This window comes from Aptenodytes patagonicus, chromosome 2 (assembly GCF_965638725.1).
Source record: "Aptenodytes patagonicus chromosome 2, bAptPat1.pri.cur, whole genome shotgun sequence".
NCBI classification, from domain to species: Eukaryota; Metazoa; Chordata; class Aves; order Sphenisciformes; family Spheniscidae; genus Aptenodytes; species Aptenodytes patagonicus.
The window spans coordinates 24,068,602-24,088,087 of NC_134950.1; the positions used below are offsets into that span (position 1 = coordinate 24,068,602).

Sequence of the window (19,486 nt, forward strand, 5' to 3'; positions counted from 1 at the left end):
TTTTATTCTTGTGTATAAAATAACTAACTATACATTTTTAGAAATGTTTAACAGTTTCTATTAAAGGTTAAAGTGACATGAAGAAGAACTTACTAGGCAGGAAGTTATATTACACAAGAATGTGAATGCACATAGTCTGTAACTTTATAATAACTTAACTTGGATTAGTTTTGTTTCTTATCATTGAACTATCAAATAAAATAGGGAATGGTAGTAACTGCAATGCAGAATAAGTACAGCACGCGTAGCACGTCAGACTGCCATTGGCATTGCTGCATTTTCCCTTTGCTAAATACCAATGTACTTCATGTCTTTAATATTAAAAAAAAATAATAAAAATGAAGCTTTAAATGCATCCTTGAAATTAGTGGGAGAGTTATGACAGACAGTGAGAGGATTTAGTTCGCTTTCTGATGTGTGGTATTGCAGTCCAGTCCAGAAATACATGAGGTGCAAGCCTTGTTTCGAAAACTTTCAGAAATACTTTCAGAACTATTGCTAAACAGGTACACCTTTGGATGGAAAGCCATATGGGAACTCAGTTTAAGAATCAGTTGTTAAATGTCCTTTCACTTTGAGGAAAAAATTCTGGTAAGAGATGTGTGACCTTATCCAAAGAGTTTGCTTTTGCTAAAATCTGAATAATTCAGGGAGAACAGGGGTGGTAAATTGGTTCTGGTATAGGCATTATTTGTTTTTAAAGGTATATCTTTGACATCGACAGTGTCCATCCAACAAGGAGTAGCTTGAGAGGAAAAAATACTTGAACTCTTTCACAATTTAAACACTTTTTGCCCTGTTTTGGCATGTTTAAAACTTCTTTTTTCCCCCTTCTAAATCTGCCTCTCAAAAATCTCTTCTTGAATCAAATGTCTCTTGTTCACTTAGGTCTATCATAAATGTAACTATGCTCTGGTGTTTGGGTGAAATGAGTTCTCTGCTGTTGTCTACTGCTACACCAGAGGTGGGGGGGAAGTGAGAAAGCCAGACTTCTTGTCTATGGGTAACGCTCCTCTCTGACAGGGATATTTTTTTTTTTTTAATAAAAGTAGCTTTATGCCTTGACGTAAAGGCGAAATAAAATAGTGATATACTTAATGTGTGGGTAAAGAATAACATATCTAAGAGAACACAAAGTATGTTATAGTTATCTAATAGCCTCTAATAGTTTGGGTAAAAGGAATCAAAATTCTTTCATGATATTTGATTTAGTTATTGACAGAAATGAAGTCTTTGGGGTAGGAGAGTGGAAGTAACTTTTTCTGAGTCCCTGTTAGTATGCTTTTTTCTGTATACTGTATGCCTTAATTAGTCTCCATCAGATACCACTAAGCTATCTGAGTCTGGACTCGAATGAAACAGCAAAGGAGAACATAGGCTCCTACTTTGTATATTAGAAAAAAAACCCAACAAAAAACAAAACCACCACAACAAAAAAAACCAAACAAAAACCCAACACCCCTCCCTCCCCCCCAAACAAAACAAAAAACACAAACAAAAAAACAGTCCATGAGTGTCAGGGAGTCTAGGGATTCATGTCTAGCATATTTCTCTTTCTACTGGGCTGGATTAATTCTTAGAGACCTGAGGTCAGGTACTAACACTTCTAGCTACCACAGAGAAGAAGGATGCAAAAGTGGTCCGTGGGTAGAAATGACAATGGCCAAGAGTTTCCTAAAATATCCTGCCCGTGATTATTCTCCAGCTCAAGAATTTTTCTTACAATTGACAACAGATTGTTGGAAAGGGAGGAGTGAATTGTCTTTCACTCTGGAAGATGAGGATAATGACATTAAAATTAATGTTCAAGGTAATACTGGGTTTATTTGCTGCTGAAAACCTTAGTTTTTGCAATCCTTATTTCCCTTCAGACAGGCATGATCTATAGTGGATATTGCCTACAAAGGATGACCAGGGAATGCATTTAGATTTCTGAAGGTGATGGTTTGAGCCAGAGCTGTGGGTTTAAATTCTAAAAAAGAATTCTTAGAAGTAACCTCTTGCTGCTGACAGATGTTGTTGCAAGAATTGTACTTCATAAATCTTTTTTTCTTTTTTTTGGAGCAGCAACCGTAAACCTCAAGCGGTCTGTGAGAAGGAAATTGAAATTACTTAAGTTTCTGATCATTCTTTCCTTGGTGACAAGTATGGAAGAGCTTAGGCAAAAAATTGTTATAAATCTTTTCAATTGTTTATAGGATAGAGAATGCTAGTATGTTCTATCACTAGCCAACTAAAAATGATAAAAAAACTTTGCTCGTTAAATAAAGGAGCTCATCAACATCTGTCAGATTATTTTCCTGTTCCATATATTGGTTATTCATTAGTACCCCTTAGGCAATTTAGGCCAATTTTAATACAAGGAGTAATTCATTTTCTTTCTGTTTTCATAGGCTCATGAAGAAATACAGGAGTGTCAGATCAGAAAGGGACTCTTGGAGTCTAGTGCCAACTCTTATGTCAACTCACCAAGTTCTGTCTTAAAACTGGACAGAATACTGTCTCACAACCTTTATGTTGGAGACCTATTCCAGATTGCTCTACTACTTCAGTTAACCACTGGCCTTTTTTTCTTCAGCATTGCTATTAAAATAGCTATTCTATACATCTGTTCCTTCCCTTAGACTTTTTTCCCCAATGTTATGATTGTGTAGTATAAATAGCCCCTCACTCTTTATTTCATTGACAAAAAACTCTGAACTTAGTCTCATCTCTCATATACAACCTCTGTTTCATGGATTGTCTTAACGACTCTTCACTGTTTCCATTGGAATCTATTCTTTGAATCTATGCAACCCGTATTCCAGGTAAAACCTCCTCAAGACCTTGAATAATATTAGAGCTTTCTTTTTTCTATCAGAAATACTTTGACAAATGCATACTAAGATTAGCATTTTTTACATGTTTTCTGCACACTTGCAGTTTAGTCACTAGGTGTAGTACTCCCACATTCTTCTCTCACAAATTTTGAAAAGATCTCAATTTTTTGCTATAAATTCTTACTGAACCATAAGTGCATAACCTCATACTTTGTACTACTAAGCTTCAGGCTTTTTTTGCTTCTACTTCAGTCTCATGGTGATTTAGTATTTGGTGTGATTATATTATATTTTTATAAGTGCAAATTCTTTGTCTGTAGTGAATCTTACAGGATTTTTTTGGTGCAAAACATCTAGTAGATTCTGTTATCACTTGTCAGATGCCCCAACAAAATCTGACTGTTTCTTGGGAATGATGTGTTTATTTTTAGTTTAAAAAAAAAAAACAAAAAACCAACAAAGCTTGCTTTTACTTTCTGACTTCCTGAGCTCTGATCAGTTGAAATTCTCATTACAAAAAGACTTAACACATTTTTTTCCTCCCCCTCTTAACTTTGACAAGCCTCTGTACAGCATTAGAACCTGCCCAAACTTGTCAGAAGCCTAAATGCTAGTAAGGCCTTATTGAGCTGGGTGCTAATGGATGAGTAGTAAAGAAACCAACTCTTCAGCTGAAAACATGGATGGCATGGCGTTCTGAATGAACTCATAAACACTGATGTTGAATAGTAGAAGCTTCATATAAAAATAGATCTCTCACTTGGAGACTGGAGTTCATGTGTTAAGAGCCCCTCGAATTTTTCTCCTCTGCATTCTAAAACTCATTCTGAAAACAGTTCTGCAAGGGTGGTTGTGTCTTAATTCTGTAGGTACCTTCAATCTCTGGCAAATGGGATGTGGAAACTGTGCCTGTATTTCAGCTGCTTCTTTTCAGTCCTGAATCATAGTGGAAAAACCTATTTCCATAAGCTGTTTAAACTTAGGTATTGTGTCATGACTAGAACCAGCTGAAGTGGTAGAGGATAGTAACTTCTGGCAAAAGAGGGACAGCTAGCCGGGAAGCAATAGTACCCTAGATAACTTTTAGCAAGTGTTACTATATTTATCATTTGGAGCTGCAAGGTTATTGCAGAATTAGGTAGCAGTTGTGCAGTGGTCTTCCACTTCAGCAAAAAATGTTAATTATCATCCTAAAGTGCTACTGTTGCCTAAATGGAGGACTCCTATCATGTTCACTGAGCAGACACTAAAGTTCCCTAAGTACTGAATTGTGTGTAATACATTATTTGAGGCCTGAAGAACGTATCTCCTGAAATGCCTTGTTCTGCCAGGACTCAGTAGCTCAGTACCTAGACCACTGGGATACCAGAGGAAAACTTCGTTTTGTATGAATCCATCACATTTTCCTGGTGCACGTTTCGATAGATTTGATGCTACCCAGATTGTGGCAATAGCAATGCCTTTGGCTGTTAAACATGAATTTTGGTTGTGTTGAGAACGTTCTCCTGTCTTTGGAAAAAATTTTGTACAAAAGAAGCACTCCCACAAAATATTGGAATTTCAGGTTCAGTTTCCCTTTATCCTTTTCCCATTGTGTACTCTGTTGTGGCATACAAAAACTATTACTGGGATGCAGTTATTCTCCAGCCTTGCTGATGGAGTGTTTCTGTCAAGAAATTGTTCCAAGACTCTGTATCCCAAAAGTGTGTAGTAAGAGGGAGCATGATTTTTTGTGAAGGGCAAGATATGGGTCCTGTTTTCTGCTCCAAACAGAAATGTTCACTGGTGCACTGTTTAAGTTCCTGTTCTAGACTTTTTCCTTGGTTTAAATAATTGTCATAGAGTAGTCAAGGGAGAATGTCATACAACACAGAATGGATAACAAGAAAACAAACTGATTCTTGAAATGCTTTGCTTGATTAACTAACCTAAATGTGAAACGATCTTAAGGGTTGAACTGTTTTCCTCACTGAAAATAGTCCTTTATTTCAAATGCATACATTCTGTTGATAAAAATATTTTATCACAAGGGGGCACCAAAGATTTTTCTTACAGAACAGAACTTTAGTTGTTTTTCTTCTTGCTTTAACCCTTACACACCCTTACACACTAACGCAATGTTACAAATGCAAAATCTTTCGAATAGCTTAAAGCAAGGGTGGCCGTAATTCCTGCCCCTAGGAGGTGCATACCAAAGTCTTCAAGAGAAGAGTGGCATCCTGGGAAGCAATTCAGATGGTATTACTTCTCTAGGGCCTCCTTTACAGGGTGAAGCTGTGCTGGGCACACAGCCAGGTCCTACAGCAACCAGGCAAGATCACAGAATCATAGATTAGTCTAAACAGAGCCTGCTGGCTCAGTTCCTCTCTCAGCCATGGACTTGGATTGTCCGGCAGTCTCCATGCCAGCCCGGTGTTGGCTATAAAATGTAACTCTCATATGGAAGTGTTGCAGTTGAAGTATTGGAGAATTGAGTTTCAGGAGCTGCACGCTCTGGACTTTATTTCCCAACTACAGAAAATGTATTTGATACTAAAATCCAATAGAGTTTTACAAAGCATGGATTACATGCAAGTGCATCCTCAATCTATCATGATTTAAAATGATCACAGGAAAAATATCTTGTTGTATGCATTTTATTCATACTTAATTGATGTTCTGATAGCTTTAGTGAACATGAAAGGGAAAACATTAACTTTTTTAAACTCAAAATTGGGAAGGGGCTAAGTATTCCCACATAAGATATTTTAAGCAATATCAGAATGGCAGCATTTTTTCAGTTTTAGTCTGTTAAATGAAGACTGAATTGAGAATTTGGGAACTTAATGTGTTCTTTATTCTTTAACTAGGTACTTCTGGAGTCCAGGAGAGCAATAGGTAGGGAAGTAGAATACCTACAAAATAAGAAGGCTGTAATTTTATATGCTTCTCTGAAGCATTATTGAAATCTTACAGAGCACCTATTAGTTATGGATTATTATACCATTCTTAACACCTGTTGTATTGACACTGCTGTGTTCTGGAAGCTGATGTACGCAAAATCTTTTTCTTCTTTCCTCCTGATTTTTTTTTTTTAAGCTGGATCAGTCTCCCAGTCTGCTTTATTATACAGCTACACAAGCAGCCATGGCAGTATAACACAAAAAGGTGGGAACTGATGGTCAGTGGGATGTGCTGTCTCAAACAGCACTGCTGCTATCCACAGGCTTGATGCATCAGTAATATACCACATGGATAACTTAGTTCTTAGCTGGGGAATCATGGGTTTGGGGACTGTTGTTGACATCTCTTTGATTGTAACAGCAAGACTGGAAAGACAGGCATGCATTTAGTGTTTCTTGTTGGGTATATGCCACCTATTGCCAGGAGATGATCTTGTTAAAGGATGTGTTTGGCATTATTGGCTTATGTTATTTCTATCTACTGAAGCTTCTTCATATGCCTCTTGTGTTGGCCCCTTAGTTGACTAGAACACCTGTTAAGCCAAGATCAAGGAACTGACCTGACTTAAACCAAGCTACAAGTAACCCCAAAAAAATAAAATTGTCATGGAATTTGCTTGCACAACTAAACGTAAGAAGTGGTGGTAAACTTGCAAAGCTTAAATTAGCAGAGCCAAAATGTGTTATAAAACATGACTCCAGTTTATCTACATGAAAAATAGAGAATAGACAGTGACAATGCGATCTTGTACATAGTGCCAAAATTTCTGATACATCCCCTGATAGTGAAATCTCTGTGAGAAATAACTGTCATAGTTTCTTCTGATCTGTATCTTATGTTTCAGTTGAAAGCTATGCTAACTGTAGTAGGGCTGCTAGCAATAAATTTTCTCTGCCTTGCTGTAAACTTATGTACCATGCCATTTTTTTTCTTGTATGTGGTTTGACAGCTGTGGGTCTAATAGTTCTTTCCTGATTTTCATACTGTCTTCACAAAATGAGTTTATTCCTAATACACTTCTTCAAACTGCCACAATCTTGCTGAATATTTTTTTTCATAGAATCATTAGACTTTCAATTAAGTCTTAATGCTCCTTTCCAAAATTAGGAGAATATCACACTATCTTTTCTAAAGTTCTAGCACTTATCTCTTAAGACACTAATACAAATTTCTGAAGGGATCAGATGACTGCAGGTATGAAGTAGGTAGCTGGCATGTATGAGGTAGCAAGAGTACAAATGTATATCATAAATTCCTAAGTAGTCCTTCCAAATTCTGATTCACTTTCCAGGTATGCCTCTGTATTCCCTTTATCTTTTCCAAGACCCATACTAAGCAAAGGGAAATCAAACTTTAAATAAAGCCTTTAAACTTGATACAATACCTCTACCTTGTCCTGGTAGAATAAGATTGTTATAGGAATCCTTGGGCTGCTGGTGACATGGACAAGTCAAGGAATATTCTCCAGTGACTATCCAAATAGAGACTTTTGTAGAGGTCAAGCTCCTTGGACCTGCATTCCCTCTGACAGTCTCCTCCACTAGTAAAAGGTTTCTAATGTTGATAGACCAAAGCTATGTTGCATCTCTTCATTTACTATTTAGCCCTTCCTATTTTATTTTTAAGCACTTTCTTTTTTTTCTCTTCACCTAGACAATCTTCAGGAATTTTTTTTTTCTCCTTTCAGAACTCTTTTGAGTGCTCATATTCCAAATATGTGTTTCCTCAGGTGTCTGCATTAACTACTTCTGACAGCCACAGAATTGCATTAAATTGTGCCGTAAACTAGAACTATCAGATTCAACACACAGAGGCTGTACCACCACAACAGGCAGCTTCTGCCATTTTGTCAACAGAATAATTTAAAGTATTTATGGGCCAGCCATCTGATGATCAATTTGTGTTTTCCTCTCAGGATCTGACTCCCATTTCGGCAGTTCTGCAATCAATATTTAAATAGGTTTCGTAGCACCTGTTTTCAGTTTGAGATTGTTGCTTTCAGATGCAAAAGCTAAAATGCACGTGGCAATCATCCAAAGAAGAAAGAGTAGTTACATTTAACTAAAGTTGGATTTCTGTAGAGATATTTAGGTATTAAAGATATCACATGATGAAATGCCCACCTATATCTGAGATGGGGAGTTTCTATTGAAAATTGATGGGAATTGGTTCATAGCTGCCTTTGGAGAACCCTCTAGATGCCTATCTGCTTTTTTTTTTTTTTTTAATAGTGTTTGCTACTTTTTGAATGAATAATTAATTATGGGGATGTTCATGACTTCACTGTGACCACTGCCAGGAATCAAACACAGGTTAGCACCTAAAAACACAAGTGTGCATTTGGATTTAATAAAGCAATCCAATTTATGTCTTGTCTTTATTTGAGCAAGTCACAAGGAGGAGACTTGTTCACCCAGCAAGCTGACATAGCTTACATGCTTGTTTCTTTGAGTGCAAAGTTCTCAGCAGTTTTGATCTGATTTGCCTGGGTGATACTGTGAAACACTTTCCCTGGTAAATGCTTGAAAGCATAAATTTCTGAGAAGTGTGGAGGAAAGGGACAATGACGGATTGAAGTCTTGACTGAAAGTTCACCTCTCCAAATGGCTCTTCAGTAATGAGCAGAGGAGGGAGATGCCAGCAGGGATGGAGAGGACCAATTTATGTCTTCCTCCCATTTGTCTTCCTGTGCAGATCTCTTCCTGTGCTGGCCTTCTGCTAGATTACCATTTTCTCAAAATGCTAATAATTTGAAACCTACTTCTAGCCTTTTTACTTTCTTTTGTCTAGAATTTTACTGGTATCACCTTTTTTAGAACTTATTCTCCATCCTGTCTAGCCATTCATCTTTTCTACAAGATCAAGTGCTTTTTGGGATAGATCACGGCTTTGACTATGTGAAACATTCTGTAGGTCTGCAGTTCTGCTAAGAAATAATCATCAAAATGAAAATAAGAGAAGAACATGGAAAGAGAAAAATGTGGAAAAGAAGGAAAATGAGCATAATCTTTATGTCTCAGCTTCACCAGCTGGTGAAATTTTAACTGGCAATATAAAATCAGGACTGAAACACACACACACAAAATATTTGATCTAAATGTGTGTTGTTAACTAAATTAATGAGAAAGTGATAATGACTGCTAATAGATTCTCCATGAGAGAGTACAGTGTGTCTTTCCAGATGAGCTTATTCCAAAATGCAATCTTTGAAGCACACTACAAAGAGAACAAAGACCTAAGAGTCTTGTATGAAAATGTAGCAGATGATAGAAGGAGAAAAAAAAGACTTCTTTTTTATTGTCTCATTTCCAAACTTCAATTCTTTCGAAGCTGACTTGTGGCTTCCACTTTTAATGTTAAAAAGGATGCATTCGTCATGTTTCTGTTGTTGTGTTTGCTTCAAAAATTACAAGCAACTAGGGAAGTTTAGGAGAATGTTATACATCAAATGCTATGTCTAAACCTACATCAGAAAGAAAAAGGGGCAGGGGGAAAAGGAGTGGAGTGAACATTAGCTTAAACATTTGAAATCATATTAAGTAGTTTGGTTATAAGACAATGCAGTCTCATATATAATGCAGTGCAATTATTCTACCTGTTGGAAAGGTTTCACTTTACATTTTATGGGCCATCTTGTTATGCATATTTCTCTTACATATGTATTAGGTATACCTATTTGAAATATTTCATAATCACAATGATACATGGCACTAAGAAATCATGTGTTTAAATGTATGCCATTCAGTGTTAACCTACTGTTTATGATGTCTTATTGAACAGAATTTGCATACAGAGAACATAAGGATAGTTAATACTTCAGAATACTGATCATACTATTTAAATTGTCCATAGCTCACTTAAGTTTGAATCTTTATATTTTATTCTTTGCTTCTGTTGAATACACTTTTCATATATATTAAACTTTTGGCTGAAATGGGTATCTTGGCTATGATATTATTCAGCTTATCTCTTAGGTCTTTGGAAATACTGTTCTTCCCTTAAGGGGGGGGGGGACGGGACACCACAAAGCATTCCACCCTAAAAAGCTAATCAAACAGCTAACAACGTTACACCAAGACAATTAGAAGAGGCATTATTCTGGCATTTAGTAATTAGAACAGTGATTGTGGTATTTGGGCAGGCACCCTCAGGAGTGGGAATGCACATCTGGAGTAGAGGGTGCAAAATACCATGTGTTTCTCGGACATGAAGCCATTTTCCCTGCCTCTATGATATCTGATTTGCTGCTTGTTAATTTTTGACAGTCATCGATTCCTGGACTTCAAGCTGTAGTCCCTGAGCATGTGCATTTGTTCTGTTTTTACTTGATCATGGATTCCACCAAAGTCATGTATGAATTAAAACAAAACTTTTTTTCACAGCTGAAGGGTATGACTGGAGATACTATACTGTTCTGTGAAAGGCAGCACAAATGGTAGAGTTTGCAGGGAATGGGAAGATCTTGGTGCATTTTGGGCAGTTTCTGAGCACAGCTGATGGATTAGGCTTCTCAAAGGAGCCCTTCATGTAACTTGCATACATGACATCTTGTACGACTGATACCAGTGGGATTTATGCCGAGCTACTGAAATCAGTGCTGTTCTGGAAATAAGCAGCAGCAGAACCTTTGAGGGAACTTTCATGCCAAAAAACCCTGAAGGTGTCTGAAGAATTCATGCAGTTCTAGGATCAGATACTCGCCAGGTAGGATGTTGTCAGATCCCAGTTGTGGAACACCTGAAGTCCACTGAAATCCTCATATAGGAGCCTGAATTCCTTCTTTGTACACAGCTTTCGCTGACCATACCAGAAATGTGACTTTTTCTTATATCCTGGAGTACCCCCTTGAGCCAAGGAAGAAACTAACATTCTGGGAGTAGACTCTATTCTATGTCTCTTAATGTCTTTTCTCCTTCCACCTAGGCTATTTATAAACTTTTCCCTAACTGGGGGAAAATGCCTTTGGATTTCTGCTAGGTCTGGGCCCTGGCAGCAGGAGGAAGCAGGGAAGGCTGTTACCGAGGCTGCAGGTTGTGTTTCTGGCACATCACAATGGAGCCATTTGTACCTGTTAGGAAACAGCCCAGGTTTCATCTCAGCCTTAGCAATATGAAGCTCCTCACCTTTTCTTACTTGGCTGCAGTGGAAGTTCTCTACCATAGATAGGGATGACTTTGTTACTTGGGATCAAGCCTTACAGCCCGCTTATGGATGCAGAATTATTTGATACATGATGTAAATCTGTTGGTCATTAGTCATATGGTGTGAGATTTTTTTAAGGCAAAATCCCACGTGGCTGAAGGGTTTTGCTAACATAGGAGAAAGTAGAATATAATTTTGGACTAAGAACTGCCTAGGTCGGTTGAGAAAAGAGTGTTTAATTTCATTTCTTGCTGCAAGTATCCTCAAATTCCTAGTTCACAGGCATCTCTTTTGGGACCGTATCATCAGCGTGCCTGATATCCGAGTCTGCTTCAGGGAGCTTTGCATCAGCAGTAGAAGTATTTGCTTACTGCTCAGCTCTTCCCGTGCATTGTTTGCAGTGCCATAGCAACCCTGCTTGCTGTGAGACGCGCAGCAGGGCCCGCCTGCCCTGGTGCAGACCAGCAGTCCCTAGCCAGGCCCAGGGACTCTGCAGCTTCTATTTCTGGTCTGCAGTCAAGGATATCACCTTTGCAAATGAGATCGTAAGCTTGCAGGTGTGGGTGCCGGCCCTTATGTATGTAGATCCAGAATGCAGCTGAAGAGGCTTACCACTGGTATGTAGTGCTTTCCACAGGGTGATGGACTGACTCCATGTCAGACAGGGGGTCTGACCCCAGGGTGATTGTCTCAGGTACAGAAACGGTGGTACAAAAGAGGGAGATTTTGAACTGTTAGGTTTAAACTTGCCTAGCAAAATTCATGAATCTGAAGAGAGAACTTTGCTCCCTTCAAATGGCATCACAAAAGGTGGAATATTCTCCTAGAATCAGTGAGATTTGGTTATCTGGGAGCACCCACAATTTTTTTTTTTTTTTTTAATTTTATCATATGATTCATAATATTTGCTGTTCAAGGCTCCCAGAGTCTCACACAAATCTTTATTTTCATTAAAACCAGCAAGCTTCTAATAATCAATTTTACAGAGGAAAGCTGAAAAGAAGTTAACTGATATGTATGAGAATAATCTAGTTAAATAATACTTTCATTATATTTAAATCATTCTTGTGATATTCAACCTTTTTATGCATGGGCCAACATTACTCCATGTTCTTAGACTTTATTTTGTTTCCTCAGGCTAAGTTATTTTATTTCAGAATATCCAGGAAGGTTGTCATGCCTCACTACTTTTTGTTTCTGTTCAGTAATCATAGTTGAACAAGCTTGATTGTATTGCTTGGATAACACATGATATTTCATTTTTGTGTTTTAGAGCCTCCATGTATAACAGAAGAAGTGTTTGTAAGTATACTTTGTAAGGCTTGATCACTCATTTTGTCATGCAACTGTAGAGAAAAAAAGCAAAAAAACTTTTTGGAAACTATTGTCTGGTTTCTCATTTCTTTCCTCTGTCTAAGTATGGAGTACTGAGTAATTTCTTACAATTTTCTCAGACAAAAAAAATACTTAGTTTGAAAATAATTAGAAAAAAAAAGGAAACAGGAAACTCTGGAGAATAGGGATGGAAATGGAAAGGAAAGTGAAATAGGATGAAGGAAGGAAACAATCAACTGAAAGGTTCAACATGACAGATTTAACAGTCTTCTCCTTACTTTACCTTTTCTGCCCTTTGCTCATAGCTAATTGTAGGTTTCCCTGATGTTTGTCTTCTTATTTGAAAGGTATATATGTTTACTTGTTACCTCATATGAAACAACACCTTAAATCTTGCAGCTTAGGTAATGTTTGTCTCTTCCCCATTTTGGATGCCTTTGTAACTGTGTATTTTAAAGTATAAATGTATTGCTATTCCTTTTGGGAGCCTCTAGATACTAATATATTATCATAAACAGAATCAAGACTGAATTCAGGTAGAGATAAATGATATATATATATAGCAGATATTTAGCAAATATAAATATGTACATGAGAACAAACATATATATGAAAGCATCTCTCAATCGCACATTTACATTGCATTAAACCTTGATTCTGCAGGCTACTTAATGTCACTAGGCATGTTTGACTCCAGGTGAACTTCACACAAGGACATGAAGCTGTCAGAGTTCTCTGCAGAACTGGAGTTTTGTACTAACTTTAACTTTTGACATTTAAAGATGCCATTTATTATGTATTTTTCAAGAGTGGAGAGGTATTTATCATTTTAGTGGGTGCTGCAGTGTGAAATGCAAACCTTTCAAGATGGTGCCACTTTTACCCATGTTCAGCTTCTCCTTTGGTGTCTAATAATATTCCTGTACTTTTTCATGATGGCAGTAGTAGAGAAAGCTATCAAATACTATAGATAGAAAGTCATTAGGTTTGTTTCCACAAAATATCTAAGAAATATCTAATACCATTGCCAAAATGATTTTAAAATTCCTTTCAATGTTAAAAGAGTGATAGAAGCCAGGCCCAGGATATTCCTATTTGTACACAAATTGCATGAAGGCAAAACTGCAGTTTTGGACCAATTTTTAGCATACCTTGACCTCCAGTTGCAATTGTAAGTCAGCTTTTTCTAGTCATAATTTGGACTGTGCAGCGGGAAAGATGGCATGGGAAGAAATGAAACAAAATGCTTCCTAACACAAAAATCTAAGCTATAGTATTGTATATGCAAGTCCATAACCTATAATGTGCAAATATCAAAGTGCAACTATGCTTTCAAATGAAAATGAGACTGACCACAAAAAACCCTCAAAAAACCAGAGGAAAGTATATGGTGTATAGTTGCAGTAAGATCAGTAAGTAGTAAAGCTTGCATTAGTAAGATCATAAATATTTTATTGATTAATCAACAACTGTGTTTACATTTCTTGCTGTTATATGGGACTACAGAGAATTATATCCTTGGCACATTAAAAACACATTATCTGCATATTCTTAAAGAGCTTATACTTCAGCCAGTAATAAATGAATTGTTTTGAATAAGTCCTTTGAAACAATAAAATATTTACATGGGGTATTATCCCATATCTAGCTGTCTTCAGATTCATCCTTATCAGCATCAAATCTAATTGTGCATTACCCAAACCAAACATGAGGCAGATTGCAGCTTGTTTCTAATGATTTTTTTTGTTAATTGTGTTATCACTTGCTGAATTGAGATTTCTGCATCTGATTGATTGCCTAGTGACATTAGCGAGAGGATTTTCTGTTGACTTCAAAATGCTTTGGGTTAGACACTTTGATTTAGTCAGTGCGCTAACATCTCTAGGTCCATGGTACTGCAACTGCATTGGACCATGGGCCTGTGATCCAAAAAAACCCACGATCTCTGTAATGCAGAAAGCCTTGCTTTCAGTGTTGTTAGCGTTTTCCAGGAATGAGTGTGAGCTAACTTGCCTGTCCTGTATCAGTCACAGCAGCAACCACAAGTGCTAAGGAATAAATGTTGGCAGAATAAGGCCAGACAAACACCGTCAGATCTTGTCAGGCAGCACACAGGGGCCTTCCTGAGTTCCTGTTAAAGTAGATTAGCTCAAGATTTCTTCCTTACCTACGTACAAGCTGTCTCTATTTAGGTTAGACACTGTGGAGTTTGGATCAAGATACTGCCTGCCTACAAGTGATGCCATGTACACTGTGCATAACCTCTCTTTAACACTATTCCTCACTGGCACATTTCAATGCTATGAACTGAAGAAAGAGAAAAAAGATTTGTGTCACAAGACCTTTGCTGATATCGGCAAAACATTTGATTTAGGTGCATTCTCCTTGCGTAGCAAGGCAGAAATCATAGAATATTTAAGAAACTGAAACTATTAAAAACTGTTCAGGAGTCTTCATTATACTGAAGACAGATTTCTGAAGACCAATGGAATAATGTTCTACTTTTACCCTCTGTTGAATTGAAATGGGGGTGGGGGTGTTATTGAGTGCATAAGAAGTAAGATTGGGATCCATACTTACTGATTTGTCAACAGCAAAAAAATTTAGTTTCTATTCCACAGTTTTTGAGTCTTGTTAGCAGGATTTAAAATGCAGGGGTCAGAAAGGGTACAAAGCCACCTGCACATGCAGCCTTCACTTCTGATGAAGTCAACAGGAAGCCTCCCAGTTCTGTGATTCCAAGTATGGCATATACTGTTTGCTTGGTGAGCCAAATTATAGATCAGTGAACTCCCTTTTATTCCCCAAACATCCCCCAAAACATTCCCAAGCAGCAGTGTGGGAGCAGAAGCAGGCTTTGGTGAACTTTTATATTCCCCTCCTTCCCAGATGAGACAGAGAAAGGTATAATGTGGGGAATTTCTAGACTATTAGCTTATGCACATTTTTTCAAAAGTAAACATGCAGATTTCCAGCATTTAGAAGCTGTTGGGTTTATGAAGGCTTTATCTGTAAATTTCTTGGCAAAGGATTTACCTTCACGTGTGTTTTTTAAATTGCTAAGGAGCTCAGCTGTGTGCAATGGCTAGAATATAACAACGATGCAATGATTATATTCTCAAAGGTGGGAAATAACATTTTGCAAAAGTTTGCATGTCATATCTCATGGAAAAATCATTGTTTGAGGCAACAGTGCATTAAAACCATGTTAGCACAGATTAGTACAAGCTTTGCTTTGTGGTTTTGTCTCTCTGTAGGAAGAATGCTTAGCCACAGATGATATGCTTGTGGACTACTTTAACGAATTTTTGAGTCTTCCGGTAAGTACCTTACAGAAATCCCTTGCAAAATACAAGAAACAGCTTTACAAAGATTAGTAGTAAGGTAACCCAGCTTAGAACATTTTGCATTTTGCCACTGGGAAATTAAATGGCTTTTACAATATGTCTGTATTTTAATGGTAGCAACTCTTATTGTTCAATGTTATTATCTGTCAGGAAAAATAACACAGTATCTGGACTTCTGGAGACAGATTTTCTTTTGCAAATTTATGTATTTAAATCACAGTGCACCAAAATAATATGAATAGGAAATGAAAAAGACATGTAAATACTTATTTAAAAAGCATAAGGAGTCCACTTTTATTCCAGTATCACAACACGCCGACATAACAAATGTTTGTCTTTTTACATTCTTCTGGCCATGTACTCAGTGATTAATAACCACTTTTCCTCAGGAACCAACTCTGTTTCTCTTCATGGTTGTGAAGACCTCAAAGTTGGTGTTCCCCTCCTCTTCCTCTCCCATCTGCAGCTAGAAGGATGCAGCCTTACGCTGCATTCTGCATGCTGATTGAGTTGCAGTTAGACCACCATATCCAATGCCCTATATTTAACCAGTTGCCCTATATTTTGCTCCTTTTCCCCATCAACTACCCTGCCTCCCCACACTCTCATGGGAGTCACATGTACTGTCTTGCTCCCTCAATGCAGCAACCTCACCCAACTTCGTCTTAGTAATCTCGGCTCTGACTATCCCCATCCTCTCCATCCTCACACCTCACACCCTACTCCCCTGCAAGGTGGCACAGACCTGTCCACAGTGTCACTCATGGCTCCTGCGGGGTCTCCCAGCTGATCTACCCCAGAGCTGCCCCACAGCCTGTCCCCCTCCTAAAGCACTGCAGACCAACAGGCTGCTCTATGAGAACATATACCCATTTCTACAACTTGCTTGGCAGGAACCATCACAAGTATTAGGAAGGGGCAGAATATTTCTTGATGCTCTTTGGACCTAAGACTATGGTGCAGCCACTATTGGAATAAAGTCAATTATGATTCAGTTTTACCAAACTGAACTAGACTTAGATGTACTCTCTAAACTGCATCACGGATTTTTGATGGGAGCTGTAGAACTAAGGATGGTAGGACGGGGTCCCCTATGCCAATTTTTGATCTTCAAATAGAATCTGGAGGTATTAAAACAACTCTATATCAGAGTGTGGGTTTTGTGCACAGCGGTGATACTGACTTCTCTCAGGAGCTCAGACTTTACTTTTACACTGCAAGATTCCTAAGAATAATTTTTACAAAGCTAGGGAGACACAGGTGGAAGGAAATGTGTGGTGAGAGGGCTGGTTTTTTCCTCTTGCTTCCCCCCCTCCCGCCCCGCCCCCCCCCCCCCCCCTTGCAGCTGCTTTAGGATATCTGCCTAAATTCAAGCCTAACTACATAGTTTTTAAACCCAGGCCTCCTCCCATGTGCCAGATTGTTCTTAGCACAGGAATACCATCCTCCGCACCTTTGCTGCTTATTTGGAAACTATGCTTCAAGTTTTCCCCAAATCACAGGAGATGGAGCGAGTAAGAAGTTCAGCCTGCTTAGTCTCTGGGTCTCCTTGGACATGCACATATTTCAGGACAACTATTAGAGGCAAAAATTCTCCTTGGCCTCAGAGGGCTCCTCAGCCTGCAGTCCTGGCGCAGCTCAGCAGCTCTGAACCACAGCGATTGTCCAGGCACTCCTGACTGTTCTGGAAGCCCACAGAAAAGAGTTCACAGACACTCCTGAGTAAACAGTGTTTTACACTGGTAATCTTGGTAGATTTCCAAGATGGCACATGGTCTCTCTTCTATATATTTACATATCTTCATGAAAACAGATGCTCTATTAGCTATTTTTACCTGTAATGTTCCCATAATTGGTTTTATTTTCTCTTTGACCTTTTCCTGAGGATTTACCCTCTTCAGGATTAAGTTCTATTAATGCCTTGAGTTCTGTGGTTTGAATGCCTTATATTCCCCATTTCCTTCTCCTTCTCAGAAGGCTTCTACTAAAACACCGCATTGACATTTCCATTGCTTTATTCTTGTTGTGCTTATACGCTGTTGCCTAGGAACAGTATTACCCAGGTGTGCTAGTAGTTAGGCAACAAGTTAAACTGAAAATATTGTGTGACTTGATACAAGGAATCAGGGATAGCATATGCTTATTTTAAGAGACTGCCTCTGTACTGATTTATAATGCATCACTAGCATATGGAAAATTGTGTCACTGGGGACTTACTATAGCAGCAGCAGATTTTTTTTTTTTTTGCTTTGATTTACAGTATACCCTTTAAGAGATCCTGTTGTTATAATAATATTCAGTACAATCTGACACAAATATCTAAGTACTTCAAAGATCTACATACTGTAATGAAGAACAGTTTGTAAGGAAAATATTTCTGAAAGACAAAATAATACAAAAAACCCCGTGAGGGCATTTGTTGCCAGTAGTACAGCGATTTCACAGTAGCAGTAACCAATTACATGACATACAAATGAGTTACACCTTCCTTAGTAACTAATCTAAAATGAAAGACTTAAGAGAAACCTTGGCCTGGATACATTTCCGTTTCTAGCTGGTCAGGAATCCCTAGAATTTGAATGTTTGATCCATGTATTTAAAACATCCAAGAATATGTTTAGCCAGGAATGAAAATTCAGAAGTCAGAATTCTTCATCCAGCTCAGTGCTGGAGGCCTCAGTAAGAAAGCGCAGTAATGTCAACTTGGTTCTCCTGCACTCTACAAGCTGCCTGCTACCCGTTCCACCCCAAGTCCGTGCTGGGGATTTACCAGTGATCCTGATGAAAAGACACTCCTCTTTGCGACCTCGAAGAGTTGCACTAGAGACAACAGAGCGACCTGCACCTCAGTTGAAGCACATTCAGGAGGTGGCACTCTTGGTGGCAAGTCCCTGGCTGTGGGTTTCCCTTGCAGCAGAAAGATACCAAGTGACCACAGTTTTATCAACTTCAGATTTGAAGACTACTTCTTTTGAAAGTCGTTCTCACTATAAAAGCTCTCCGCTCATAAAAAAACCAAAAGAGAATGAAGCAATTACTTCATCCCTTTTATCACATTAAACATATTCTCCTTTCCTTGCTTAAGGAGCACAGATGTATTAATAGTGCCACACAGAAAGAAGAGGCAGCATACTGTAGGTAGATTGCTTGATATAATTTTCATGCTCGTAGAAACTGTTGTGGTGTAATTAAAAAAAAATTATGCTAAATGGTCTAGGAAGACGGATACGGGCCAGTGTGCAGCTAACAGTTTTAATTTAAATGTGACTCTGCTGAATAGTCTGGGATCCAGGGTTTGATGTAGGTGATGATTCTGAAAACAATTAAAGCACAAGTAACAAAGTTTGGGCCAATTGGTCTTTCTGAAAACAGAAGTCCTGAAAACTGATGCTGTCAAGAGTAAAAACAGGCCTGATCTACAAGTAGCAGATGACGGAAAGGGCAGAAAGCAAAAAGCAATTCACTCTGCTGCAGAGTTCAGGCCATTCTCCGTTTGAAGATGGTTGTGGATAATTCAATGCATCAATTCAAGGCATCAATCCATGCTCATTAATTTCCTGTTGTCTTTTCTAAGTGTGTAGAGCGAGACTGCAGGTGCCAATACAACCTCCCTTAAAAAGGCTTTTACATCAGTAAGGCCCTACATGCATGTTATGTTGAGTCTTACCCAGGACTAAAATTTGTTTGATATCTTTGATATTCAAGGAAGCAAAAGAAGCTCTCCTGACCTTTTTCTTATTGATAGCAGGTTTACTCAAAATGCTATTCTCTCTTAATTAGATTGTGGTATGTGATTGTGACTTGTGTCTTACTCATCAACGGAAGGGAAATCCTAGACTCATTAAAGTTAAAGGGAAATTTGCCATTGACCATGTGCAGTGTGAATTTTCAAGGCACTTC

At 38.2% G+C, this 19,486-nt stretch overlaps 1 protein-coding gene across 1 annotated transcript in view; it reads left to right on the plus strand.

Moving 5' to 3' along the window:
- Positions 1-11,482: 11,482 nt before the first annotated feature.
- Positions 11,483-19,486, plus strand: part of RGS22 (regulator of G protein signaling 22) — a 64,787-nt gene continuing 56,783 nt past the window's right edge. The window contains exons 1-3 of the mRNA XM_076332157.1: positions 11,483-11,521; positions 12,178-12,206; positions 15,497-15,559. Of these exons, the coding sequence (XP_076188272.1) occupies positions 11,497-11,521; positions 12,178-12,206; positions 15,497-15,559 (117 nt within the window). The 5' untranslated portion in view covers positions 11,483-11,496. The remainder of the gene's footprint in view (positions 11,522-12,177; positions 12,207-15,496; positions 15,560-19,486) is intronic.